This window comes from Scyliorhinus canicula, chromosome 19 (assembly GCF_902713615.1).
Source record: "Scyliorhinus canicula chromosome 19, sScyCan1.1, whole genome shotgun sequence".
Taxonomy (NCBI): Eukaryota; Metazoa; Chordata; class Chondrichthyes; order Carcharhiniformes; family Scyliorhinidae; genus Scyliorhinus; species Scyliorhinus canicula.
Genome location: NC_052164.1, coordinates 100,830,760 through 100,858,754, shown reverse-complemented (window position 1 = coordinate 100,858,754; position 27,995 = coordinate 100,830,760). Strand labels below are relative to the sequence as shown.

The following is a 27,995-nucleotide window of genomic DNA, read 5'->3' as shown; positions in this document are numbered from 1 at the left end:
AGCCCTTCAGCTTGCGTTGTGATGCAAGGTCTGGCATCTGTATCTCTGCAACTGCCTCAGGAACTGGATGTGATGTGAATAAGGCTCTTTGATGTCTTTGAAAAAATCCTGTTTTAGTTGGTTCTTAACATACAGCTTCAGAATGGGTGATCTTTATTGATGTTTCTCAGGTATTCACTTTGAAAGTTCATAATTTGCCTGTAGAAATGCCGAGTTTGTAAATAGTTTGCTTTGTTCCTGGTGCTTTGTTGGTGAATCGTTTGGGTTGCAAATGCTTCTGTTCCAAAAGTCACAAAACTCAGAATCCTGAGCCATTATTTTGATTTGAATTTTCCAGAAAATAAGATGTTTTTGTTCGTAACCAGTTGTGTGGAGCTGGTTTAGTACAGCGGGCTAAACAGCTGGCTTGTAAAGCAGAACATGGCCAGCAGCGTGGATTCAATTCCCGTACCAGCCTCCCCGAACAGGCGCCGGAATGTGGCGACTAGGGGCTTTTCATAGTAACTTCATTGAAGCCCACTTGTGACAATAAGTGATTTTAATTTCATTTTGTTGTTGGTGTGTGTAGTCTAACAGTGATAACATGCCAACTGGAGCCTAAAATGAGTAGAATACAATCATTTGGGTCAGTTGAGCATAAGCAGGTGCCCTTTTCCAGCCAGAGTTCAGGTTTGGCCCTCAAAACACAGAATATTGAAGTCATGGAGACGAAACAATCAAAATCTCTAGGCTGATGGCTAGCTTCCATGATTTGAACTTGAGGAACTAGGGCTTGTTTGTTTTGAAAGTTTTTGATTGCGAAGGTATATATAAGTGTGAGATACAAAAAAGACATTTGTAAGTTTAATTTGGAACATTACTTCAAGATGTGTGTGAGTTCCTGAATATGTAGAGGCATCATAAGTTAAAATTTAGAATGGGGAGGCTTTAAACATGTGTTGGAAAGAAAGTCTTCATGTAAATAAACAGTGTTTGGAATGGTCTTCTGGTTACTGGAAACAAAAGCCATAGATTTTTGGGGTAACTTGGTGTGGAAATGATCTTGAAGGTTGTGCTCCCATGCCCTTCCCCATCTGTTTGTATCTTATGAGATCCACTCTCCCTGCGCTTCTCTGAAGGCTTTGCTTGATGCTGGGATAAGTGGTGTTTTGTCATAGATGGCGTTTCTGAGCTTGCCCTCGCCTGATGTGCATTTTCCAGCAGATGTGTTTGCATTGTAACGAGGAGCCAAGATTTCCTTTGCCCTATCTCTCGCACTGAGTGCTGAGGCCACTTGTAGGGCACTAGGTTTACTAACTGATCAAACAGGTAATCAAACATGGCTGATGTGATTTACTAGGATATTAGGTGGTGTCTTTCCTCACTAACCAATTGAGTGAGTCGATTTCTGTTTCCTCTGTCATACTTAAATGTTCCTGAATTTCTGAAACTGGATAAGTGATTTCAAAATTCCCTGTAGTATTCCCGGATTGCCTGAAATCTGTTAGAAATCCAGTAGTGCTCTTGACTTTTCAGAATCAGTTTCAAATGGATTTTTTTTTGCTTATTTTGCTTTTCTGCCTAGGTGGTTGCTACATATAACATTTTTAATAATTATTTATGTTGGTTATTTAATAGATTCCTGAATACTGCAGAGTTTTGGAGGAGAGCGAGATATCGGAGCACTGCTTTGATCTGATTTTTGCCTTTGATGAGATAGTGGCTCTGGGTTACCGTGAGAATGTAAACCTAGCCCAGATCCGAACCTTCACAGAAATGGACTCCCATGAAGAGAAAGTTTTCCGGGCTGTTCGAGAGGTAATTCGGATAAAAATGAATGCGGTGCATCAGTGTACAGTTAAACTGTGTAGCTCAGACATATGAAGGGATAGTGTATCAAACTGTTCCAAATAATATTATTGCAGTGGGAGTGTTTTCAAACAGGTTACAGCACAGAAACAAGTTATTCAGCACATTAGGTCCATGTCCGTGTTTATACTGCAGACGAGTCTCCTCCCACCCTATTTAATCTCTCCAGATCAACATATTCCTTTCTCCTTTGTGTTTTCTAGTTTCCCCTTAAATGCATGTGTTGTTCACCTCAGTTATTCCCTGTGGTGGAGAGTTGTACATTCTCATCACACAACAATGTTCTTTAAAAAGTGAGGGGGTAAAAACAGCTCTTAATTTCTACACACATGGACAGATAAAATGTGTATGAATAAAAAGTCAAGTGCCTGGAGAGGTTTAGCTGGTAACACTGAGTTCAAGTCCCAATCCAGATATTTGAGCACGCTGTGGGAGTGCTGAACTGTTGTCGATACAATCTATTGGCTGGTTAACCGGAGGTCCCTTCAAGTAGATTAAAAATGTCTTGTGACACAATTTGAAGACGAGCAGGAGAGATTTACCTTGTGTTCCGGCTGACATTTAGCTCAGCATTGCTAAAGCAGAATAACTATCACCTCATCGGTATTTGTGGGATTTTGCTGTGTAAAAGCAGTTACTTTGCTTGTCTCAAATCTACGTCACTGGATCTGAAGTACTTTGTGGCAAATATGAATAAATAAAAATTCAGTCATTTTTCAATAGAAAATGTATTTTCATAGTTCGTAGCCTAATGTTTCAAATTATATCAAGCAAATCGCATAATTAAATTGAAATTGAGTCTTTAAGGTATCATTGTGTTGGATAATGTCGAAGCCTTGGTGAATACAAAATACTTGAAGTATTAGTGATTGGTTAGCCACTGACCTTTTATTTCTTGGACTCGAGTTCTAATTCAGCTCAAACCGATGGGTGAAATTCAGCCATATAAGTTTCCTACATAAATTAATTTGTGGCATTCTAATCCATTTCTTCATGGGCATTTATTTGTTTTCTGGGCACATATGATGCTCGGAGGAGTACTTTAATTGCCAAGAGTTGCCTTGAGAAGGTGCTGGTTAGTCCTGCAGCTGATACTCACTCTTGGGTGCTGATTGACAGGGAAGACTGCTTTGCCTCAACAACAATAACAGATTTTGATATTTGTCTCAGCCAAGAATGCAAGAGACTTGGAGGTCATGTCCTGTATCATTCAAAGATAATTGACAATCTAAACGGATACAGGGTGGTTGGTATAAGAACCAGAACCACAGTGGAGTCGATAAGGTTCTTCTGTAGTTCTGTATTACTGTGCCATATCTCATGGGGAGTGCTTGATTAGGACTGAGTGACGAAAGAAAAATGTTCCATTTACTGTCTACCTGGACAAAGTGAAAGCCATTTACCTGCTCCATTTCTGGACTGTTGGACTCTTGACCTATGAAAATGACAATTGTCTTTGTTTCCCGCTCAGACACAAGAACGAGAAGCAAAAGCAGAGATGCGTCGGAAGGCCAAAGAGTTACAGCAGGCTCGCAGAGATGCTGAGAGGCAAGGCAAGAAAGTTCCTGGCTATGGTGGGTTTGGCAGTGGAGGAATCTCTGGCAGCTCAGCGGCGTCCATGATAACTGATGCCATCATCGAACCAGAGAAGCCAAAGATGACATCGGCCGTAATGAGGTAGGTTACAATTTCCAGTGTTCACAAGACTCAATTAACGCAGGAAATCCCATTTGTCTTCTGATTGAGCTGCTGACTGTACTGTAAGTGAGGCTGTCATGACCATGTCATGTTGCATGGATGTGATTGACCTTTGCATCTAATGAGTGTTCTGTGGAGGCACTTCATCAGGATGAACTTTTAAACTTTGCTTTTGTCGTGCATCGTGTAGTTTTCGATTTAAGTTCAATTTTGAGGGGACATTGATTACCAATCCAATTTTTTTAATTGGGGAAAAACTAGGAAACGTACTAGTATTTATTTGTAAGTAGAGAATCAGTAAGTACTGGTTAGTTGAGTCCAAAGGTGGACTTCAGAATCCTCTAGAAAGAAGGAGAATCCGAAGACTGATGGAAATCGCACTGCATTGAAGTACGGTAAAAGAATGACTTGAGAAATGATGCTGTGAGTCTTCATTTCAACAGGCAACATGTAGGAAGGAGAAGGACCATGCAGGATGGTCCAGTGGGGTTGAGGGAAGTGTTGAAACATCTCAAACTACACAGCACTTTAGCTTCACTCTCCCCTCTTAGCACCAAAGGAGATAAAATGTATGCATGAAGATAGGAAACAAACAAAGATGTTTGTTCCCCCCCCCCCCTTAGCTTTTACAGGAAGTTAAACAATGTGCATTGAGTGAAATTGATTTTATTGCATGTGTTTTGATCCGTCATGTTTGCTGTGATAGTCAAGACTTGGTGGACTATTATTCAGCAGTGATGCTCTCAACTGCTTGGTTACTTTTCACCTTTCTAATGCATCATGCTGGCAATGTGAAATAAGTCTGTCCCAGTGTATAACAGAAGTTAATATGACAAAGATCTTTGACATTGAAAGTTTAAGAATAGCATTACCACGGGTCAGAATACCTAAACTCTTTCCTATTTAACTTTTTTTCTAAAAGATCATCTCTGAACGTTCTGCTTTGACCCCATTTATGTTACAGAAGCTATATTTTTTCAAAAGTTAGACCATTGACAGTGCAGGTTTGGGTCAGACCAATGTGGTTTGCAATTCTCATCAATGCCTCTTGGCATATTGGCTCATTGCTCATGATGTTTTAAAAACATTGTTTTAATGGGTCCATTGAATATGCTGGGAATTTCGTGAGCCAAGAGGAAATAGTGTTTAGTCCCTGCAGCTTTCCTCTTCCAGTCGAGAACCTGTTCAGTTATTGTAGCTGGGCAGTTTGAGGAGTTGTGAAGTTAGTTAGTTCCTTTGGCCAGTTTCAGTTTCTGCGTTATGTTGGTTGTAATATATGTTATAGACCAAACCTGTGCCATTTTAAACCCATTATCACTCAATTGTGTTCTCTTGTGGATTAAGGGCTGATGCAGCAGGTCTTGCGTGTGAAGCTGGTTTATATATAATCAGGTATGGTTTGCTTCAATTGCTTCAGTAATGCATGGGGAGGGGGCCCTTCCTGCAACACCCAGTACATGGTAGCCCATTGAGTTGAAGGCCTTTTTTTTCATTCTGATTGCTTCCGCTTATCCTGGCTTGATTGTGGTATCGCTGTCTGCATAGTAGACTAAAATGTTTACAGATTTACGTTGGTACAGATGTATAGTTGGTGTACGGAACCAAGTGTTTTTGGGGAAGTACTGCATTCTCATGAATGTTAAAAGTTCATGTCTTCTGTTGTACGTGCAAGAACTGGTACATTTACATTGGCAAATGTGAACATTTTGGCATGTTTTATGGATAACTGGTCGATGAGCTAATTGTTTAAGCTTTATTCTTTGAAATCTAAAGTGTAGGCTTCTCTCTCTGTTTCCTCAGACCTTCTGGTCCAAGCAAGGCCTTAAAACTTGGTGCAAAGGGAAAGGATGTGGAGAATTTTGTAGACAAGCTGAAGTTGGAAGGCGAACAGATTAGTTCCTCAACAAAGCGTTCGTCAGAAGTGGCTAAAGTGCTGTCGCCTCCTGTTAATGTAGAAAGGTGAGTGCTGACCTTGTGCTAACATTGTAATGATCTTATTTTTATTGTTTCTAGACTTGACTATTGCATTGCGCTTCTGGCCATTCTCACCGTTCACCCTCGATGGGGACTTGAATTCATCCAAAACTTTGCTTTTCCAAAAAAAATTCCACTCAAGGGGCAATTTAGCGTGGCCAATCCACCTACCTTGCGCATCTTTGGGTTGTGGAGGTGAGAACCACGCAGACACGGGGAATGTGAATATTCCACACGGACAGTGACTCGGGGCTGGGGTTGGACCCGGTCCTGGGTGCTGTGAGGCAGCAGTGCTAACTACTGTACTACGTTGGTGCCCCATCCAAAACTGCTGTCTGTAGGTCCCATCATCCTGTGCTCACCAACACCTATCGTCTCACAGTTCGGCAACGTCTTGTATTTAAAGCTCTAATGCATTTTTTCAAATTCTTCTTGGCCTTGCCCTTCCTATCTCTAGCGTCCTCCAGTCCAACAAACTTATCTGCTAGACTTAAAGGTTTCTATTACATTATTCAAAGAAGGGCAGAATATTCTGTCCTGTGAACAAAAATCAAGAAAAATTAATTAGTTAATTATTCACCTTGTTTTCTATTTGGCATCCTACTGAGTCCAAATTAGCTTGTTATTTTTAATGTAGCAATGGCAGGGTTTCAGAAGTAATGCATGGATTTTGAAGAGTTTTGGGATGTAATGAGATATTACATTAAAGCAGATTGTCTGCTTCAGTACTGCTAACCAGCAGAAGTCTAACCGGCATTCACAATGTGAAACATTCTGTTGTACCTTGTACAGCGTACATCTGAAGGTTGAAGAGAAGATATCACTGACATGTGGCCGGGACGGTGGCTTGCAAAACCTGGAGGTACACGGCATGATCATGCTGCGGGTTAGTGACGAGAAACAGGGGAGAATTCGTCTTCATGTGGAGAACGATGACAAAAAAGGAATTCAGCTACAGGTAAAAGAAACAACATATTTGTGTGGATGAGCCTTGTTTGAATCATTTATAGTTGTTGGGGTTGTGTTTTTTAAAAGAAAACCTGTCTTTCTCTGTCAGCGTTGTCAATGCGCCCGCGCGCGCGCACATACACGCTGCTGTCTTTTCTGAAAATGTTAACTCCTTGTTGAGGTGAGATTCTACAGGCATCAGTCAGTTCCAATACCCTGCTTTTGTACCTGTCTTTCACCAAGTGTGAATCTTATAGTGAGGACTGGTGATCTATTGAATATTCGGGCACACCACAACTAAGATTGGTGCTATCTTTGCTTGACTTCCAGACATGTGAGTAGGGAAGCATGGTAGCACTTTTGCATCACAGCTCCAGGGTCCCAGGTTCGATTCCCGTCTTGGGTCACTGTGTGTGGAGTCTGCACGTTATTCCCGTGTCTGAGTGGGTTTCTTCTCACAAGTCCCGAAAGACGTGCTGTTAAGTAATTTGGACATTCTGAATTATCCCTCGGTGTACCCGAACAGGTGCCGGAATGTGGCGACTAGGGGCTTTTCACAGTAACTTCATTGCAGTGTTAATGTAGGCCTACTTGTGACAATAAAGATTATTATTATATCCATGAAGTGCTTACTGAATAGCTAAAATGAAAGGAAAATACTGATTGATTTCTCTCAGCTCAGTCTAATTCAATTGTGTCCCACTTTCAGAGTGTTACCAATGATACTCTAAATTTGCCATTGGGACTGTCCCATTCAGTCATTTTGGCCCTGTTAGGGACTTTCCCAATAGTGTCGCTGTGTTATTCAATGTAACCCTGTTAAGTCAGAACGAAGAAGTATGTGTATTTTTACATCCGGCGGTAATAATTGTTTATTTTGCTTGGTTTTTGTGCTTTTAATTGTTTGGAAAGTGTGCTCTTGAATTGAGAAGCCAATCCAATCGCACTTGTATTGAGATTTTCTCAAGCTTCTTGTTTATATTTCCTAAAGATTATGATTTCCCTTCGGGTCATTATGGATTTTTGTTCCCTGATGATGCCCGTGCAGTGCCTCATTACAAAAAGCTATTATTTTCTGATACAAGATGGCCATGATTAAGCAGGCATCTTATTCTCTGCACCACATATGATCACATACTTTAGGATACTTAATGGATAACGTGAAAAGGCTGTACAGCCAGAAATGACACAGGGACCTTTTTATAGAGACATGTAAGTAATTCATTGGGATAGAGAAGCTAAACTGACTTGATGCAATGCATTCTGTGTATCCACAAAGTTGTGGCTTGTGAAGTGTATGTTTAGGTGTGACAACAGGAAATATTTATTTCCATAGAGTGTGACGAGCAACTCCGATATATTACCAAGGAGAGTTATTGAGAGCAAAATAGTGAACTTATTTCATACACAGATGGGTGTGGGAATGACGATGTGTCGTTGCAGTGGAAGGGTTTTGCCCAATGTTATGTTCAAACCCCCAAGTCTGTTCATCTTGCATCTTTAAGATGTTATCAAATAGGATTGGCTAACTTAGCTCAGTAATTAAAACCGTGACTGAGTAGATACATGACTTTCTTGGACTGCATGGTTTAATACTAATTTAATTCTGAGCCTTTTTTAAGTACCTGGGATATGAGGGTTACAAATAAGAGCAGTGACCATCCTGATTGGCCCCTATTTGCCAAAGAAGGTGTCTTGCTCGGCAATTTCAAAGAGTAGGTGAGTGTTAACCACGTTACTGAGAGTCTGGAATCACATGGAGCAGACTGACAGACATCTTTCCGAAAGGGCGCCAGTGAAGCAGATGGGTTCATACAAAAGTAAAAAAAATAGTTTCCTGGTCACCATTGTCTCTCTTGTCATATGAGGAGAGATTGAGCAGTTTAGGCCTATACTCCCTAGAGTTTAGAAGAATGAGGTGAGATCTAATTGAGTTCCAATACCCTGCTTTTGTACCTGTCTTTCACCAAGTGTGAATCTTATAGTGAGGACTGGTGATCTATTGAATATTCGGGCACACCACAACTAAGATTGGTGCTATCTTTGCTTGACTTCCAGACATGTGAGTAGGGAAGCATGGTAGCACTTTTGCATCACAGCTCCAGGGTCCCAGGTTCGATTCCCGTCTTGGGTCACTGTGTGTGGAGTCTGCACGTTATTCCCGTGTCTGAGTGGGTTTCTTCTCACAAGTCCCGAAAGACGTGCTGTTAAGTAATTTGGACATTCTGAATTATCCCTCGGTGTACCCGAACAGGTGCCGGAATGTGGCGACTAGGGGCTTTTCACAGTAACTTCATTGCAGTGTTAATGTAGGCCTACTTGTGACAATAAAGATTATTATTATATCCATGAAGTGCTTACTGAATAGCTAAAATGAAAGGAAAATACTGATTGATTTCTCTCAGCTCAGTCTAATTCAATTGTGTCCCACTTTCAGAGTGTTACCAATGATACTCTAAATTTGCCATTGGGACTGTCCCATTCAGTCATTTTGGCCCTGTTAGGGACTTTCCCAATAGTGTCGCTGTGTTATTCAATGTAACCCTGTTAAGTCAGAACGAAGAAGTATGTGTATTTTTACATCCGGCGGTAATAATTGTTTATTTTGCTTGGTTTTTGTGCTTTTAATTGTTTGGAAAGTGTGCTCTTGAATTGAGAAGCCAATCCAATCGCACTTGTATTGAGATTTTCTCAAGCTTCTTGTTTATATTTCCTAAAGATTATGATTTCCCTTCGGGTCATTATGGATTTTTGTTCCCTGATGATGCCCGTGCAGTGCCTCATTACAAAAAGCTATTATTTTCTGATACAAGATGGCCATGATTAAGCAGGCATCTTATTCTCTGCACCACATATGATCACATACTTTAGGATACTTAATGGATAACGTGAAAAGGCTGTACAGCCAGAAATGACACAGGGACCTTTTTATAGAGACATGTAAGTAATTCATTGGGATAGAGAAGCTAAACTGACTTGATGCAATGCATTCTGTGTATCCACAAAGTTGTGGCTTGTGAAGTGTATGTTTAGGTGTGACAACAGGAAATATTTATTTCCATAGAGTGTGACGAGCAACTCCGATATATTACCAAGGAGAGTTATTGAGAGCAAAATAGTGAACTTATTTCATACACAGATGGGTGTGGGAATGACGATGTGTCGTTGCAGTGGAAGGGTTTTGCCCAATGTTATGTTCAAACCCCCAAGTCTGTTCATCTTGCATCTTTAAGATGTTATCAAATAGGATTGGCTAACTTAGCTCAGTAATTAAAACCGTGACTGAGTAGATACATGACTTTCTTGGACTGCATGGTTTAATACTAATTTAATTCTGAGCCTTTTTTAAGTACCTGGGATATGAGGGTTACAAATAAGAGCAGTGACCATCCTGATTGGCCCCTATTTGCCAAAGAAGGTGTCTTGCTCGGCAATTTCAAAGAGTAGGTGAGTGTTAACCACGTTACTGAGAGTCTGGAATCACATGGAGCAGACTGACAGACATCTTTCCGAAAGGGCGCCAGTGAAGCAGATGGGTTCATACAAAAGTAAAAAAAATAGTTTCCTGGTCACCATTGTCTCTCTTGTCATATGAGGAGAGATTGAGCAGTTTAGGCCTATACTCCCTAGAGTTTAGAAGAATGAGGTGAGATCTAATTGAGGTATACAAGATGCTAAAAGCTTTGGATAAAGTGGGCGTGGAACTGATGCTTCCTCTTGTGTGGCATTCTAAAACGAGAGGACATAATCTTAGAATAAGAGGTAGCAAATTTAAAAGACATTTGAGGAAAAACTACGTCTCCCAAAGGGTTGAGAATCTGTGGAATTCACTACCCCAGAGTGCGGTGGATGCTGGGACAGTGAGTAAATTTTAGGGGTTAGACAGATTTTTAATTGGTAATGGGTTGAAGGGTTATGGAGAACAGGCAGGACGGTGGGGTTGAGGCCAGGATGGGATCAGCCATGATCCCATTGAGGGTGTTAGGCTCGGGCGGCTAAATTGCCGACTCCTGCTCCAAGTTCATGTGTTCTAGGGAGGAGATGCTCTGGCTGATTTTGCAATCCAGCTCTTGGTTTGTGCAGATGAGGAACATATCAGCCATGATAGAATGGTGGGGCAGACTCGATGGGCTGAATGGCCTAATTTGGCTCCTATCTCTTATGAATTTATTACTGATACTAGCTTTTTTTATTCCAAATTTATTAATTCAATGAATTTAAATTGCTCAGCTGTTAGGGTGGGATTTGAACCGTTGGATCACTAGTTCCAGTAAAACAACCTCTGTTATGTCCTTTATGCTACTGTGTCTAAATGCTGCTCTGATCCCTGGTCTTGGAACATAGGAGTAGGCCATTTGACCCTTCGAGCCTGCGCCACCATTCAATAAGATCATGGCTGATCTGGTAGTGCTCTCAGCTCCAACTTCCTGTCTGATCCCAGAACCTTTGACTCCCTTTCCTAACAAAATATCTGCCTAACTTTGAATAAATTCCAATTATCCAGCTTCCATTACTCTCTGGCGAAAATAATTCCACACATCCGGGACCCTTCCCTCTTAGTATGTCTCTTAATTTTAGTCTCCTCCACAAGAGGAAACGTTCTCTGGGTATCCAGCCGATCAAATCCCCTTGTGTAACAATAAGATCACCTCATTCTTCAAAGCTCCAGTGAGTATACGTCCAGTCATCCCAGGAATAAGTCCGGTGAACCTTGTGCTTCGAAAGCAATTATATCCTTTTTAAAGTAAGGAGTCTAAAACTGTAAGGACTCCATCCCTTTCTCTCAACTCCTTCGCCTCCGTCGAGTTTGTTCTGATGATGCCACTTTCCTAACTGGTGCTTCGAAAATGTGTTTCTTCTTCCTCAACTGTGATTTCCCACCTACAGTTGTGGACAGGGCCCTCAACAGTGTGCGGTCCATCTCCCGCGCCACTACCCTCACCCCCTCCACTCCCTCCCAGAACAAGGATAGAGTACCCCTCGTTCTCACATTTCATCCCACCAGCCTCTGTATGCAAAGCATAATCCTCCGCCATTTTCGCCAATTCCAGCGTGATGCCACCACCAAACACGTCTTCCCTTCACTCCCTCTGTCAGCATTACGCAGAGACCGTTCCCTCCGAGACAATCTAGTCCACACCTCCACCATACCCAGTACCACTCCCATCACCCATGGCACCTTCCCATGCAATCGCAGAAGGTGTAACACCTGCCCCTTTACTTCTTCCATGCTTAACATCCCAGGCCCAAAACACTCATTCCAGGTTAAGCAGCGTTTCACTTGCATCTCTTCCAATTTGGTCTACTGCATTCGCTGCTCCCAATGTGGTCGTCTCTATATCGGAGAGACCAAACGCAGACTGGGTGATCACTTTGCTGAGCATCTTCGGCCTGTGCGCATTCAGGACCCTGACCGTCCTGTTGCTTGCCATTTCAACAAAATACCCTGCTCCCATGCCCACATGTCTGTTCTTGGCCTGCTGCAATGTTCCAGTGGAGCGCAACGCAAACTGAAGGAACAACATCTCATCTTCCGGTTAGGCACGCTACAGCCTTCCGGCCTGAACATTGAATTCAACAACTTCAGATGATCAGCTCTACCCCATCTCGACCCATTTGTTTTCATTTCATTCTAACTGCCGTTTACCATTTCTTTCTTTCTTAATATACATTTAATTTCCCTCCCCCAATCTTATCCACCTTTCCTTCACATGTCTCCTCTTTGCTTCTCCCTCTCCTCCCCCCACATCTACATTCATCCTCTGATGTTAGTTTCTCTGCTGTTTGATCTTTCACATATTTTGTCCTCTCTGGGGACTGCCATTAGCACTCTTTCCCCATGATTTCTGTGGCCATTAACACCCGTTTCCCTGGGTTTCTGTGGCTATGACTCATCTTTCATTCTCACTCCACAGTATAAATATTTCCCGTAAGAAGTCTTACAACACCAGGTTAAAGTCAGAAGGAGCAGTGCTCCGAAAGCTCGTGTTTGAAACAAAACTGTTGGACTTTAACCTGGTGTTGTAAGACTTCTTACTGTGCTCACCCCAGTCCAACGCCGGCATCTCCACATCATAAATATTTCCCACTTTCTCTGTTAGCTTTGACAAAGAGTCATCGGACTCGAAACGTTAGCTCTTTCCTCTCCCTACAGATGCTGCCAGGCTTGCTGAGATTTTCCAGCATTTTCTCTTTCGTTTCAGATTCCAGCATCCGCAGTAATTTGCTTTTATTTAGACTAAAACTGTACCCAGTGCTCGAGATGTGGCCTTCAACGCCCTGTGCAACTGTAGCAAAATATTTCTTTTTTATATTTCATGTGCCTTCCTAATCACTTCCTGTACCTACATATACTGACTTTGTTGTGATTCATGTAACAGGTCACCTCGATCCCTCTGTACCGCTGAGTTCTGCAATCTTTCTCCATTTAAAATAGTATACTCTTTTCTACAATAGAAATAGAAAATACGGGGAAACCTCAGCAGGTCTGGCACCATCTGGTGTGGGTTTCTTGCTCCACATGTGCTGCCAGGTCGGAGTTTTTCCAGCATCTGTTTTTGTTTCGGTTTCCAACATCCGTAGTATTTTGTTTTTATTGTGCTGCTTCTCTTTTCATCCTGCTAAAGTAAATAAGTTCACGTTTCCCCACATTTTACTCCATCTTCCAAATTTTTGGTTCATTTGCTTAACCTACCTATATCCCTTTGCAGACTCTCTACCTCCTCTTGGTGTAACGGCAAATTTAGCGACCTTACATTTGGTCCTTTCATCCGAGTCATGGTTATAGATTGTAAAATGTTGAGGACCCAGCACTGATCCCTGTGATACCCCAGTTGATACAGCTGCCAATCTGAAAAAGACCCATTCATCTCTACTCCTTCCTGTTAGTCAACCAATCTTTTATCCATACTAACGTGTTAAGCCCTACACCATATGCATATCTGAGTGAAAACTAGAAAAATAAGCACATCTCAAGCTGCAAAAGCTCGGAACTGGGAATGAGATGACCGCGCTATTTAGTTACAGGCTGAACCCTCGTTTGTTGTGTCTTTATTTCCAGACTCATCCAAACGTGGATAAGAAACTTTTCACAACGGACTCTTTGATTGGGCTAAAGAACCCAGAGAAATCTTTCCCACTGAATAACGACGTTGGGGTCCTGAAGTGGAGGTTGCAAACCAACGATGACGCCTTTATTCCCCTCTCCAGTAAGTATTTCCAGAAATTGTCACCTCATCAAAGATGCTGTGGCATGCATTGTGTTGTGATACTTTGCGTCTTGTGCATCCCCGGTTTTCCTCGCTCCAGGGTTGGTGGCTATGCCTTCATCTGCCTCAGCTCTGAGCTTTGGAATTCCCTTGCTAATCCTCTATCTCTCCTCTTAAGGTGCTTCTTACAACCTACCTCTTCAAGCTTTTGGTGGCCACAGACATTCACTGGGGTTCAGAGTGGAGTGTGTCTAACCACAGTTATCCTGTGTGCTTAAAAGGAAATTTGTGTGTTAGTGAGACCATTGTAGTTTCAGATGTATTTTGTAATCGGTGTTAATCTTAAAACCTATGTGTAATTTTAAGATGGGGGGGGAGATAAAGGGGTATTGGCCATTTTTTTCATATTTAATACATTTTTCTTCTTTTAAAACTAATTCATGGTCTTGTGACTGTTCCTCTGCTTTTTATTTTTAAAAATTAAAAGTTGCGATTTTTTTTTTTCTGAGCTTGGGTTCCATTCTGGGATTGTCCCCTTCAGTAATAACATCAACCTGGATTGTAACACCTGCCTTATATCTTTTAAAGTGACTCAGTGTCAAATATTTTTGCCAATGCTTGTGTCGAGCACCTAGGGGAGTTTTAAATGTGTCATGTCATGCAGTAACTCAGCAAGAGCATTCTGGGAGGTAAAATTAGAGACCGTCGCCCTCGGCTTTCAAGTGTCTGGTTGTTCATTGGGTGTGGCTTATTGCGCAACTGTCAAGCCACACTGCTTCTGGGGCTTTGATACCCTAACAAACTCAGTGGGAGATGTGGACATTGCCTGTCAATGTGCTAGGGTTTTCTTGTACCCATAACTGCTTATTGTTTGGCAGGGGAGAGCTGGCGCAGGCCGAGTGGCTCACTTCTGGGCTGTAAGATTTTGAGGGGGTGAATGGCCATCCTGTTTCTCTTTTCCTAAGAAAACCACAATTTAAAGTTCAGTGATGGCTGTTGTTTCCCCGAGTGATTCATGACTTTTTTGTTTCTAATTTAGTTAACTGCTGGCCTTCGGAGAGTGCCACTGGTTGCGATGTAAATATTGAGTATGAGCTACAGGAGAGCACTCTGGAACTGAACGATGTAACCATCACCATTCCTGTTCCGTAAGTTTTTGTAACTTGAAATGTGTTATACTTTTCTCTGGTCTCTTCTGATTATTCCCCCTTTCCTCCTGATGCTGATGCCGCAAGAGGCAGCACTCCGTTTCTCCACATCAACCTAACCTATCTGACTGGAGAGCCATGGCAGCTGAATGATGCAATAATATACAGCATCGTGCTTTTATCATTTTGAAACCGTCATCGAGTCCCTGGTAGCCTTTTCTGGTCTTGTTCTCTCAGACATCCCGATTTAAAAACAGAAAATGCTGGAAATGTTCAGTAAATGCAGCAAACGGTGGAGAAAGAAACTGAATTAATGTTTTAGGCGGATGAGTTTTCATCCCCGATTTCCAGCACACTGGGTTATTATTTTATATCTGCAGTATTTTACTTCAGTACTTTCCTATTTAAATGGTTTTCTCTTCAGGAGTAGAGCTCTGCTTGGTGTCCAAGAAATTGCATAATGAATGGAATTTATTTTAGTGACACAATGTGAGAGTTTTTTAAAAACTTCCAAGCAGGCAATCTAAAATTGCTTGAAACAGTAGTAATACTGTGAATGGATGTTTGCCAGGTCCTCCTGTACTGACTGTCGTCTTCTGTTGTTCCTAGGGCTGGTGTTGGTGCCCCATTAATTGGTGAACTCGATGGTGAGTATCGCCACGACAGCAGGAAAAACATTCTCGAGTGGAACCTACCAGTCATTGATGCCAAAAATAAAACTGGCAGTCTGGAGTTCAGTATAGCAGGACAGCCCAATGATTTCTTTCCAGTCACTGTGTCCTTTGTGTCCAAAAGGAACTACTGCAATATACAGGTATGTACTCCCATCCATAAAACATGGCCAGCCTGGTCAGGCTTCTTCATGTGTATTTGATTTATTCTTTTTGACACAAATATGAGCTCTTGGCACACATCGCACCATCGCCAAGATTGCTCCTTCAGCCTCTGACGTTGCTCGACTCTCCGTTGCTAAACCCCTCGCTTGTGCCTTTAATACCATTAGACTTGCAACACAGTCGTGATCGGTCTTCTACCCTCCATTAACTTCAGCTGATCCAAAGCTTTGTTGCCCATATCTTAACTCGCACCCTCCCATTCATCTGTCACTTCTGTGCTCACTGACCTATATTTTCTCCCATTCCAGCAATATCCTTGTTTTCAAACCTCTCTCTGACCTTCTACTTATCATCTCTCCAAGCTCCTCTGGTCCTTCTGCCCACCTCCAGTTCAGGCCTCTTGCGCAGTCCCTACTGTAATTGTTCCTCCATTGGCACCCCATAACTGTGGAATTCTTTCCCTAAATCTTCCTGACCTCTATTGTCTCCTTTACACCCGTTGCTTCACCTCTCTTGCCTTCTTTACAACCATTCTTAAAAACCATGTCGTAGGCTAAGTGTTTTGGGCATCTGTCCTAATATCTCTGTAGCTCCGTGTCAAATTTTGTTTAATAGCACACTTTATGAAGTGCCTTGAGATGATTTGCTATGTGGAAGGTGCTACATAAATGCAGCCACGATGGGCTGGTTTAGCTCAGTGGGCTAGACAGCTGGTTTGTAATGCAGAACAAGGCCAGCAACGCGGGTTCAATTCCCGTCCCGGCTTACCTGAACAGGTGCCGGAATGTGGCGGCTATGGGCTTTTCACAGTAACTTCATGCTTGTGACAATAAAAGATGATGATTATTGGATTTCCATGTGTTGAGTTCATGCAGAAGGAGTGTTCTTTAATTCTTTTATCTGAGATGATGCAGATCTAATATTTAGTGAGCAAGCAGTTGGCTATGGCAAAAAATGTTTGGTGTAAATGTGGGACAGTTTCCAATCTCCAACATGCAAATTTTCAGGAAGTATACATTCACAAAAGAAAAAGCATAAGGAAGCATCAAAATAAACACTAATTTATTGATGACCTAACAACAGTAAAGTTAACACCAAATATTTAACGTATTTGGCAAAATAAAGTAACTGGCAGTGTTTTAAGATGGTAACGCCTTATTCTGTGGTTCTACAGATATAGAGGAATAAAATCTGCTAATCTCTGGTCTGACTATCTTCATTGTAGACTGGTTCTGATTCAGCTGATATCTCTTTGCCACATGCATACTGTCCTTTTTCTAGTCTTGCACACAGAAGTGAATGGTTAGTACCCATGAAACTACCCTCTTCTGGGAGAATGTGGAGGAAAAGTAAAAACATAATTTTTCCTCCCCTTTTGTCCCAGGTGATCGGAATCAATCACGTCGACAGTAACAGCCCCGTGAGGTACTCCATGGAAACCATGTTACTGGTTGAAAAATACGAAATACTGTAAAAATAGCAAAAAAAGCAATGCACAACAGATATCCAGAAGTCACAAGAACAGATGTCGCCGAGCTGCACACAAGATCGAAGACCCTGAACTTCAAAAATATAATTGCACAGTGTTTTGTGTACGTGAAAAGATTCAGAATGCCTCAACAATATGGTTTATTATCTGTCATTCAAACCTGCCGACTATTCTCAGATCTGAAAGAGGAGTTTGATATTAATATTTTAATTAACCAACAAGTATAAACACTTGTCTTTGTTTTGAGGGGGGGGGGGGGGGGGGGGGGGGGGGGGGGGGGGGGGGAAGGATGTTTCGTAGCACCTACAGTGTCATGTATTTCAGCTACAGCACCTGTTGTTCCCTATCATATTGCCTCCTTGGCTGTAATTATCGTTTTAGCCCTTTTGTTGAGTTAGTTTCCAACGTAAAAGTGACATTTTTTTCTTCTTTTTCTCTTTGATTTGGATGAAAGATGATCGAAGCAGACATTTTGTAACCCTGTAAAGTGTATAAGAGGGAATATGACAACATTCCAGTGTAAAAAGATTTAACAAAAAAAAAGTGTAATCTTTAAAAAATGATTAAAAGTATATTATAAAACCAAATTAATTTGCTATGCTTTCCCTCCTAATGGTAAATGGTGGTTTTAGGGATGGTGATCTGTGGAGTTACATTACCTTTGTGGGGGTTGGGGGGGGCGGAGGAGTGTGGGCCGGTTTGGCAATCACTCAAAAATCAAATCAAAATACTGCTGATTGATGCTGGAAACCTAAAAGAAAGACAGAAAATGCTGCCAGCATCTGTGCGGAGAGAAACTGAGTTAACTAAATCCGATTCTGCACTTTGCAGCCTTCAGGACTTGAGTTCAACAACTTAAGATCATCAGCTGTCTGTTCCATCTTGACCTTTTTAATCCATTCTTTTTTTTTGTCCCACTTGATCTTAAGTTTTCCTTTCACAGAACCCTTGTTTCGCCATTAACACATAGGTTTTTTGGAAAATATTTTATTGGAACTTTAGCACTTAATATTAGAACTCTGCAGAATAATACCAAAACAACAACACCAACACCAAGTATCACCAGTTGCCGCTGTGTCTTTGACAGTAATCCCAGTACTACATTTCCTTACATTAGTGTGTACAATAAGAAGTCTTACAACACCAGGTTAAAGTCCAACATGTTTGTTTCAAACACTAGCTTTCGGTGCACTACTCCTTCCTCAGGTGAATGAGGAAGGAGCAGTGCTTCGAAAGCTCGTGTTTGAAACAAACCTGTTGGACTTTAACCTGGTGTTGTAAGACTTCTTACTGTGCTCACCCCAGTCCAACGCCGGCATCTCCACATCATTACATTAGTGTGTATCAGACATTTTTTTTTCCTAACACGGTCGCAAACATCCCTCACCTTTTCTCAAACCTTCCTGCTGACCCCCCCTTAACTCATACTTTATTGGGATTTTTAACGTATAGTGATAGAATTATACACAATTTTACATAGATATTTACAATTGCTGCCAGAATTCTTTAGTGTTTATAACGCTTTGTGTTTTCTTGCGTTTATGCCACTATCAGTACCTTATGTCTTTCACACTACACCATTAACGCTTCCTTTGTCTTGCGTCCAGGGCACCGTTAACAAATTCTTGGCCTCCCATTGTGCTTCAACTGCTCCACCCCCTGCTCACAGTGTGAAATCCGACACATTTCTCCCTCCCTTTACATTTGAAAGAGTCATATGAACTGTACCTCTGTTTCTCTCCACAAATGCTGCCTGACCTCCTCAGGTTTTCCAGCATTTTCTAATTTTAATTAGCAGTTGCACACACAGAGAATGAGGATAGGGAGGGAAAGTAGATATCGGAATGTGGCCACCTGGTCTGTTGAATCTGTGGGTCACATTTTTTGATATAAAATCATTAATGCCAAAGCAGAAACATGCGGTATTAAAAGGAACTGGTACGTCACCTTCTTTAATATAAACGCTCAGCATTTTCTTCCCTGCATCCCCTCAAGTGTGTGCTATTTTTCTGCCTTCCTTGTTTGGTTTTCTCCTCTAGATTTTTATACGACGGAGGTTGGAGATGGTCCATGCCCAACGTGCCCCATGGAGGATGAACACAGCCCTCCTTGCCGACGAGGCTTTTTGCGAAAAGATAATAGTGTGTATTCCCAATAAACAGAATGCTCTGGGAGGTGCTGATGGCAGGGGTGAGATTATAGTTTATAAATCCCCCAGAGACGAGCAGGAGAGGGTGACTAGGCGACAACTGGTCGACTCCATAATGGTGGTGGACTAGCGGTGCTCCCATGCCCTGACCGCAGAGCTTCTGGCGGAGAAGAAAAGCTACAAATGGACTTTGACCTGCTCTCCACTAGGAAGACAGTGCACCCAACTCCGCCAGACACGAGAAGAACTTTTACGAACACTGAGACAAAGCCAGTCGCCTGCTGGCTCACCAGCTGAGAAAGCTGCAGCCACGAGGGAAATAGCAAAAATTAGGGACAACAACGGCAGAATGGGTGGCTGAGCCGGGAAAGGTCAAAGCATTTGAGGCTTTCTACTGGGGGCTGCACACCTCTGAACCCCTGGGAAGGGGATTCGAGGATGAAGCAGTTTTTTGACGGACTGGAATGCCAGTCATGGGGAAGATGGGAAATGGGGACCGGAAGCACCACGAGAGCTGCGAGAAATCATGGAGGGTATTTACTCCGTGCAGGCAGGCAAGACGCCGGGACCAGATGGATTCCTGGCAGACTTCTGCAAAACATTCACAGCAGCACTGGCCCTGCACTTGCAGGAGATGTTGACAGATTCCCTAGCAAGGGGCACTCTGCCCCCAACGCTAGCACAAGCCTCAATCTCGCTGATACCCAAGAAAGACACACCCAACTGAATACAGGTCCTCTAGACCTACCTTGCTGCTCAACATAGACGTGAAAATACTTGCCAAGATCCTGGCCAGGCGACTGCAGAACTGCATACAAGAGGTGGTTGAAGAGGATCGGATGGGAATTGTTATGGGTAGGCAGCTAACATCGAACATCAGGCGCCTGCTGAATGTGATAATTACCTCGTCCAGGGAGAGAACACCAGCGGTGATCATCTCCCTGGGCACAGAAAAGGCCTTCGACAGAGTCCAATCGAAGTACCTCATAGAGGTATTGGAGCTGTTTGGGCTTGGAGCGGGGTTCAACGCCTGGATGAAACATCTGTACAGCATTCCCATGGTGAGCATGCGGACTAACGCCGCCAGCTCTAAATACTTCCAGCTGCACAGGGGCACAAGGTAGCGGTGCCCGCTGTTCCTGCTTCTATTCGCCCAGGCAATCGAAACACTGGTAATCGCCCTCAGAGTGGCAAAAACCTGGAAGGAGATCCAGAGAGGGGAGAGAGCACAGAGTCTCACTTTAGGCAGATGACCTGTTCCTCTACATCTCGGACCACCAAAGCAGCATAGAGGGAATCATGGAACTCCTGAAAGAGTTTGGGGCCTTCTCGGGCTACAAGCTCAACCTGGGCAAGAGAGAAGTCTTCCCGGTGAACCCTCAATGGAGAGGGGCAGAGCTGGAGGAACTGCCATTCAAACAAGCCCAAAACTAATACCGCTATCTGGGAATCCAATTTGCCGAGACATAGATCCACAAATGGAACCTGACCAATATGGTGGAGGAAGTAAAGAAGGACCTGCAGAGGTGGGATGCACACCCACTCGTGCAGATGGGGAGGTTGCAGATGATGAAGATGAAGTTACTGCCCAGGTTCCTCTTCCTGTTCAGATCCATACACCAGGGCCTTTCTAGACAATATTATCATGGCATTTGTGTGGAGTGTTGGGGAGGGGTAGGGGGAGAAAGAATCCAAGGATTTCCAAAAAAAAGACCTGCAAAGAAAAAGAAGCATGGGAGGCCTGGCCCTCCCAAACTTGCAACACTACCGCTGGGTGCCCATAGCAGGACGAGTGAGGGGATGGGTATGGGAGCCAGAAGCAGAATGGGTAACGGTGGAAGAGAGCTCCTGCATAGGGATGTCCTTCCGAGCCCTTGCCACAACAGTGCTCCCATCCCCGCCAGCCAAGCACTCAACAAGCCCAGTGATAATAGCCACTCTCCGGACATGGAACAGCTAAGGCAACACTTCGGACTGACTAAAATGTCCACCATGGCCCCCATCTGCAACGACCACAGGTTTGCTCCGGCCACAATGGACGCCACCTTTAAAATGTGGAGACAGGACGGGGGACATTGACAGTGACGTTTACATGGACAATAGACTAGCGTTGCCGGATGAACTGACCGAGAGAGGTTTCAACTGCCCAAAGGGAACGAACATACAAATCAAAAACTTCCTCCATAAGGAAATGATGACATACCCACGGACTCCGGGCCACTAGTGGTAGAGGAGCTGTTGGACACTGGCAGCTTCGGGAGGGGGAACTGCGGGGACCTGTATGAACGACTGTTAGAGGAGGCATGCTCCCCGCTGGATGAAACAAGGGAAAAAGATATATACATATGTATAAATACACATTTTGAAACCATGGCAAGTGCCAAAATCTCCTTCGCCCAAGACTCTACCCCACACAGAAGCTAAACTCATTGAATCAAGTGAATCTGGCTCAACGGCTGCAGCTCTCCCCTCATTCCACTTCCGTTTGCTCGATGAATTTACTGCTGGCATGGCAGGAAAGTCCAGAGTGAAACGCCTGCGTTTTGACGCTGAAGTGGGGACATAGCCCCATTATTGGAGAATCCTGCCCAGGATACCCTAACTCTCCAAGCATCACCAGATATACCACCCCAAACCCAACTCCCTCTTTGTATAAGGCGGCCTTAACCTTGTTAAAGGCCACCTGCTTCCTCGCCAGTTCAGCTACAACGTCCCAGTTGATTCTAACGGGATTACCCTCCCACTTCCAGTCTCAATGTTCCTTGGCCCACGTCAGGACCTGCTCCTTCTCCTAAAAGCTATGAAAGCGAGCAATGACAACACAGGTCGTTCGGCCATAGCTCCTGACGAAGTGTCCGATGGGCCATGTCCAACTCCGGAGGGGACGCAAGACCATAACCCCACCCATCATTTTCCCAAACATATGTCAAAGATATGCAGTGGGATTCGCGCCCTCCCCTCCAGCAACCCCACGATTCTGAGGTTCTGCCTCCTTGAACGATTCACGAATTTGTTGACTTTGGCCTTCAACCTCTTGTTCTCCAACGCCACGAGAGAGCATGTCTGCTGTTATCGGAGAATTTCCTCCATGGAGGAGCTGTGCGATGCCTCCGAATCGGTCGATGAATTACCTTCTACGGGCTTTTTACCTCCTTTTTCCGGCATTGGTTTGGCATAGGTACTCTGTATCATCAAATAACTGTTCTTCTGTAAGAATTTCACCAAAAACCTGGGCTAAACAGACTCAAAAACAAGGGTCCTGGCTGGAGCTGCCGAGTGAGCGACCGCTCCTTACATGCAGCCAATTGATATCCAGGGAAGGACTATCTTAACCAGAGTTTAAACTGCAGAGCACTTGTAATGTTTTGACGTGTCTGACGTAACTAATGGGGACTGTTTCTTCGTTTGCCAGCTTTCTGGCAGTTCTGCAGGAATCCACATAAGAAGCAACAGTGAGCTCATGGGAAAAGCAATGCATAAAGCTATTCCTGAGTCTGTGATTTCTTTGGGGAAAATTCTTGTCATCAAAACAAGGAGTGGTTAATAGTTCTGATGAAAGGCCATCTTGGCGACGAGGGGCTTTTCACAATAACTTCATTTGAAGCCTACTTGTGACAATAAGCGACTTTCATTTTATTTTCAACTTAAACATTCACTGGGCTGGATTCTCCGCTCCCCGACACCAGAATCGCGTTCGGCCACAGGGCGAAAAATCCCCGATGCCACCAAATTCGGGGGGCGGCGCCGCTTTCGCAATGCCCCGAGAGTATGCCGCACGCTGTATCCACGGCCGCAGGCCATTGCCTGTGGCCCGCACCGCGATGCTCCGTCCCCGACCAGCCAAGTTCCCAACGGTGTGGGACACATGTGGTCTCACCCATCGTGAACTCAGCCTGGCGGCAGCAGACCCAGACCAGCGCCGCCACAGTCGGGGAGCGTCGGTGGGGGGGGGGGGCTTTATTCGGGGCTGTGGGCACTGTGGGGGTGGGGGGGGGGTGTGGTCCAGGGCGCGCAAGTGGCCAAAGTGGGGGACTATTTCTGCAGTCTGGGTCCGCGGGCTGCGTTGGGCTATGCTCCTGGCTCCTGGCTGTATCGGCAGTAGAACACGATGCTAGGCTGCTGCCCCACCCCCCTCTCCCAAGCAGGGAATCGGTGGCCGATTTGCGGCAGTTTTCCAGGCGTAAAATACCACCATTTTCATGCCGGCGTGGGGACTTAGTCTCCCAGGTGGCGAATCCAGCCCATTGTGTTTTACTGTCCACAAATGCTACCTAGCCAGCATCTCCAGTATTTTCAGTTTTGGTTTTGAACAGCAGTTGAACCCGAGATAGTGATCATTCTACGGATAACTCACTCTTTATGGTTTGTGAGCTATCTTGAGTTTGATATCTTCCTAAGCTGCACGCGGGGCTGGAAATACTGCGCGGTGATGGGTAAAAAGCAGAAACTGCTCACTCGGTTTGGGCGTCAGAGGTAGGGATTGAGTTTACTGAGGGAGGCAGAGATCTCCAGAAAGGATTGTTTACAGTACCTGAGACCAAGTCAAGAAAGCTGATCTATGATTTTCTCAGCTCCAGCTTCCCAGCTGCTTCCAGAACCACTCAGAACACAAGAAACAGGGGCAGGAGTGGACCACCAGGCCCCTCAAACCTGCTCCGCCATTCGATAAGATCATGGCCAATCTGCTGTGTTTCAAGTTCTACATTCCCATCTATCTCTATAACCTCTGATTTCATTGCCGAATAAGAATCTATCTACCTCTACCTTAACAATAATCGATGACTCCACTTAGAATCATAGAATTTACAGTGCAGAAGGAGGTCATTCAGCCCATTGAGTCTGCACCAGCCCTTGGAAAGAGCACCCAACTTCAGCCCACGCCTCCACCCTATCCCCATAACCCCACATAACCTTATGGACACTAAGGGGAAATTTAGCATGGCCAATCCAGCTAATCTGCACATCTTTGGATTGTGGGAGGAAACCAACACAGACACGGGGAGAATATGCAAACTCTGCACAGACAGTCACCCGGGGCTGGAATTGAACCAGGGTCCCTGGAGCTGTGAGGCAGCAGTGCTAACCACTGTGCCGCCGTGCCATCCATACGACATTGAAGTCCTTCCCATGACCACCTTGTTAAGACCATTATATGCTTCAAACAAATCACCCTTCACTCTTCAAACCTCCAGTGGAAACAAGCCCAGTTTGCCTAACCTTTCCTCATAAGGCAACGCGCTCAGGTGTCAATATAGTAAACCTCCTCTGAACCGCCTCCAACACATGTGTATCTTTCCTAAATAAGGAGACCAAAATGACACACATTACTCGAGATGTGGTCTCACCAATACCCTGTATAACGAAAGCATAACATCCTTAATTATATGTTCAATTCTTCTTGTAATGAAGGATAGCATTCAATTAGCCTGCTTAATGACTTGCTGGAGCTGCATGCTAACCTTTTGTGAACACCTAGATTCCTAGACCTCTGTAGGCATGTTCAGTTTATGTTACCCTCTGCTTTTTTATTCTTCTTTCCAAAGTGAACTTCACATTTTCCCACAATATACTCCATCTGCCAGATTATTGCCCACTCACTCAACCTATCTACATCCAATTGCATTTTCCTTATGTCTTGTTCACAACATACTTTCCTACCTATCTTTCTGTCATCTACAAATTTAGCTCCCGTGCTTCACTCCCCTCCTTTAACTAATTGATTTAACTTTTAAAAAGATGAGACTCCAGCAAAGACCCACGTTGGACTATACTCATCATATCCTACCAATCAGACAAAGGCCCATTTATGCATACTCACGTTTTCTGCCAGCCACTCAATCTTCTATCCAGGCTAATATGTTACCCCCTACACCATGAGCTTTTATTTTTCACACTAACCTTTGATGTGCCTTCTGGAAATGTAAGTACAGCACATCGCCAGGCTTCCCTTTATCCACAGGATATTAACTAGGATTTCCTTTTCACAACACCATGGTGACTCCTCCCGATTACCTTGAATGTCTTCAAGTGCCCTCCTTAATAATCAATTCTAATACCTTACCCCATGACAGCCATCAAGCTTACTGGCTTATTGTTTCCTATTTTCTGCCTCCCTCCCTTCAATAGGGGGGTTATATTTGCTACTTTCCAGTCTGATGGAACCTCTTCAGAGTCTTAAGAAATTTTGTGAAATTAAAGGCAATTTACTGTCTCGTTAACTATTTCTTTGGGTGAAGTCCATCAGGATCTAAAGACTTGTCAGGTCGCAGCTCCATTAGTTTGCTCAGTACCACTTCCCTGGTGATTGTAATTTCACCAAGATCCTCTTTACCTCCACCTCCCAAATGACAGCTATTACTGGGATGTTTACGTATCCTCAATAGTGAAGACAAGCAATTTTTTTATTTATTTCATCTGCCATTTCCTTATCATCTACTAATAACTCCCCACTTTCCCTCCCCAGAGCCTCAACGCTATGGCTGCAGATTGGCGCTGTGACTTTGATGGTTAAAGCGCCTGCCTCGTAAACAGAACATCCTTACTTCAAATTTCAGCAGTGCCTTCAAACATTTATAGGGCAGCATGGTAGCACAGTGGTTAGCACTGTTGCTTCACAGCTCCAGGGTCCCAGGTTTGATTTCCGGCTTGGGTCACTGACTGTGCGGAGTCTGCACATTCTCCCCGTGTCTGCGTGGGTTTCCTCCGGGTGCTCTGTTTTCCTCCCACAAGTCCCGAAAAACATGCTGTTAGGTAATTTGGACATTCTGAATTCTCCCTCTGTGTACCCGAACAGGCGCCGGAGTGTGGCGATTTGGGGCTTTTCACAGTAACTCCATTGCAGTGTTAATGTGAGCCTACTTGTGACACTAATAAAGATTAATTATTATTATTACTTCTTTCAAATACCTGTAGAAATTCTTGCCATCTGTTTTACACTCCTAGATAACTTCCTCTCATACTCCTGTCGGAGCTGCTAGAAGGGTGGACGAGGATCGGATTGGGTTCAGTTTTAACTTTCTCCATTGCAGTTTCCATCCAATACATTATTGGGGGTCTAGGATTGTGAGCGTTAGGTACCTGGGTGGAAAGAATCGGTCAGGCCAACATAGCACCTTCATGGACAAGTAAGGCACACACCTTCCGAATCACCTTCACTTCTGTTCTTGTGCCACATATTTAACACACATTATGTCCGATTGTTTAAGTTACTTGATGAACCAAGCCATCAAAGTCTGTGTCGCCTGTTCAGAGTGTCAGTGCTAGATTAAACCTTCACCTGTATCAAGAAAACAGATAATGTCCTAACCTGTACTTTGATTAGAAACCAGCATGTCATTGGTTGCCATTGAACATTAGGGGTGGGAGAGAGAGAGAGAGAGAGAGAGAGGGAGGGGGAAGGGGGGGAGGGGGGGGGGGCTTGGCGGTATTGCTGTCTTTGGTGACACTGTTTATGGATTGGTTGTTAATTTGTGTTTTTTACATGGAATGTATGGGGTGGATGTTTTGGTTTGTGTATTGAGCGGGTTGCGGTTTGTGTGGGGGGGGGTTTGTTATTGTATTTGTTTCTTTTGTTTTTTCTATGGTTGTTTATTTTTAATTTTTTTTAAAATTTAGATTACCCAATTATTTTTTCCAATTAGGGGGCAATTTAGCGTGGCCAATCCACCTACCCTGCACATCTTTGGGTTGTGGGGGCGAAACCCACGCAGACACGGGGAGAATGTGCAAACTCCACACGGACGGTGACCCAGAGCCGGGATCGAACCTGGGACCTCAGCGCCGTGAGGCAGCTGTGCTAGCCACTAGGCCACCGTGCTGCCCTCTTTGGTTGTTTATTGATGAAAATGTTGAAAACGAGGAGAATAAAAAGATATTAAAAAAAGAAACCAGCATGTAATAGTATCGTAAAATGCTTTGCAAGGGGTGCTGTGCTGTATATCATTGTTGTTCCTCCCTTCCTGTTTCACATGATGTTATTTTAGTTAAAACACTCGAGATGAACATGGTCCAAATATGCACTGTCAATAAAATGCCACACAAAAAGCTAGATCTGTTAAATGTTTTTAATTTACATAGTGTTAACTTTTTAAAAATATTATTGCATTAAAGTAAATATGATAGTGTCAAGTCTCCATCTCACCTCCAACTGCACTAGTGATGGGCATCTATCTTGCTCCCACCTGTACTAAAGCCAATTGAGACAAAGCCAGCTCTAAAGGCCCAGCTGGCTGCCGTTTAATTCCATTCCAAAATCTAGATTTCTGAATGGTTGTTTTAATGTTACAAGAAAGCTGCCCAGACTCTCCCGCCATTAAAACCCATTGGCAGGAGTTTGAACACAAAGTTTTTTTTTTATAAGTTTAGATTAGCCAATTATTTTTTCCAATTAAGGGGCAATTTAGCGTGGCCAATCCACCTACCCTGCACATCTTTGGGTTGTGGGGGTGAAACCCACGCAAACACGGGGAGAATGTGCAAACTCCACACGGACAGTGACCCAGAGCCGCGATTGAACCTGGGACCTCAGCGCCGTGAGGCGGTTGTGCTAACCACTAGGCCACCGTGCTGCCCTTTCAGAGGGAAGTTAAGAGTCAATCACATTGCTGTGGGTCTGGAGTCACATTGACGGCAGATTTCCTTCCCTAAATGGCATGAGTGAACCACATGCATTTTGCCAACAATCAATGATAATGTCAA

The 27,995-nt window shown here is 43.8% G+C and overlaps 1 protein-coding gene across 2 annotated transcripts in view; it reads left to right on the top strand.

Moving 5' to 3' along the window:
* LOC119954134 (coatomer subunit delta-like) overlaps positions 1-17,137 on the top strand; it is a 42,760-nt gene extending 25,623 nt beyond the window's left edge. Inside the window, exons 3-11 of one of the 2 annotated variants that reach the window (XM_038779066.1) lie at positions 1,618-1,797; positions 3,320-3,525; positions 4,891-4,938; positions 5,347-5,505; positions 6,313-6,478; positions 13,529-13,676; positions 14,716-14,824; positions 15,434-15,638; positions 17,045-17,137. In XM_038779066.1, coding sequence (XP_038634994.1) covers positions 1,618-1,797; positions 3,320-3,525; positions 4,891-4,938; positions 5,347-5,505; positions 6,313-6,478; positions 13,529-13,676; positions 14,716-14,824; positions 15,434-15,638; positions 17,045-17,134 — 1,311 coding nt within the window. In that variant the 3' untranslated portion in view covers positions 17,135-17,137. The remainder of the gene's footprint in view (positions 1-1,617; positions 1,798-3,319; positions 3,526-4,890; positions 4,939-5,346; positions 5,506-6,312; positions 6,479-13,528; positions 13,677-14,715; positions 14,825-15,433; positions 15,639-17,044) is intronic. The other variant, XM_038779067.1, reaches the window with a different exon arrangement.
* Positions 17,138-27,995: the final 10,858 nt, after the last annotated feature.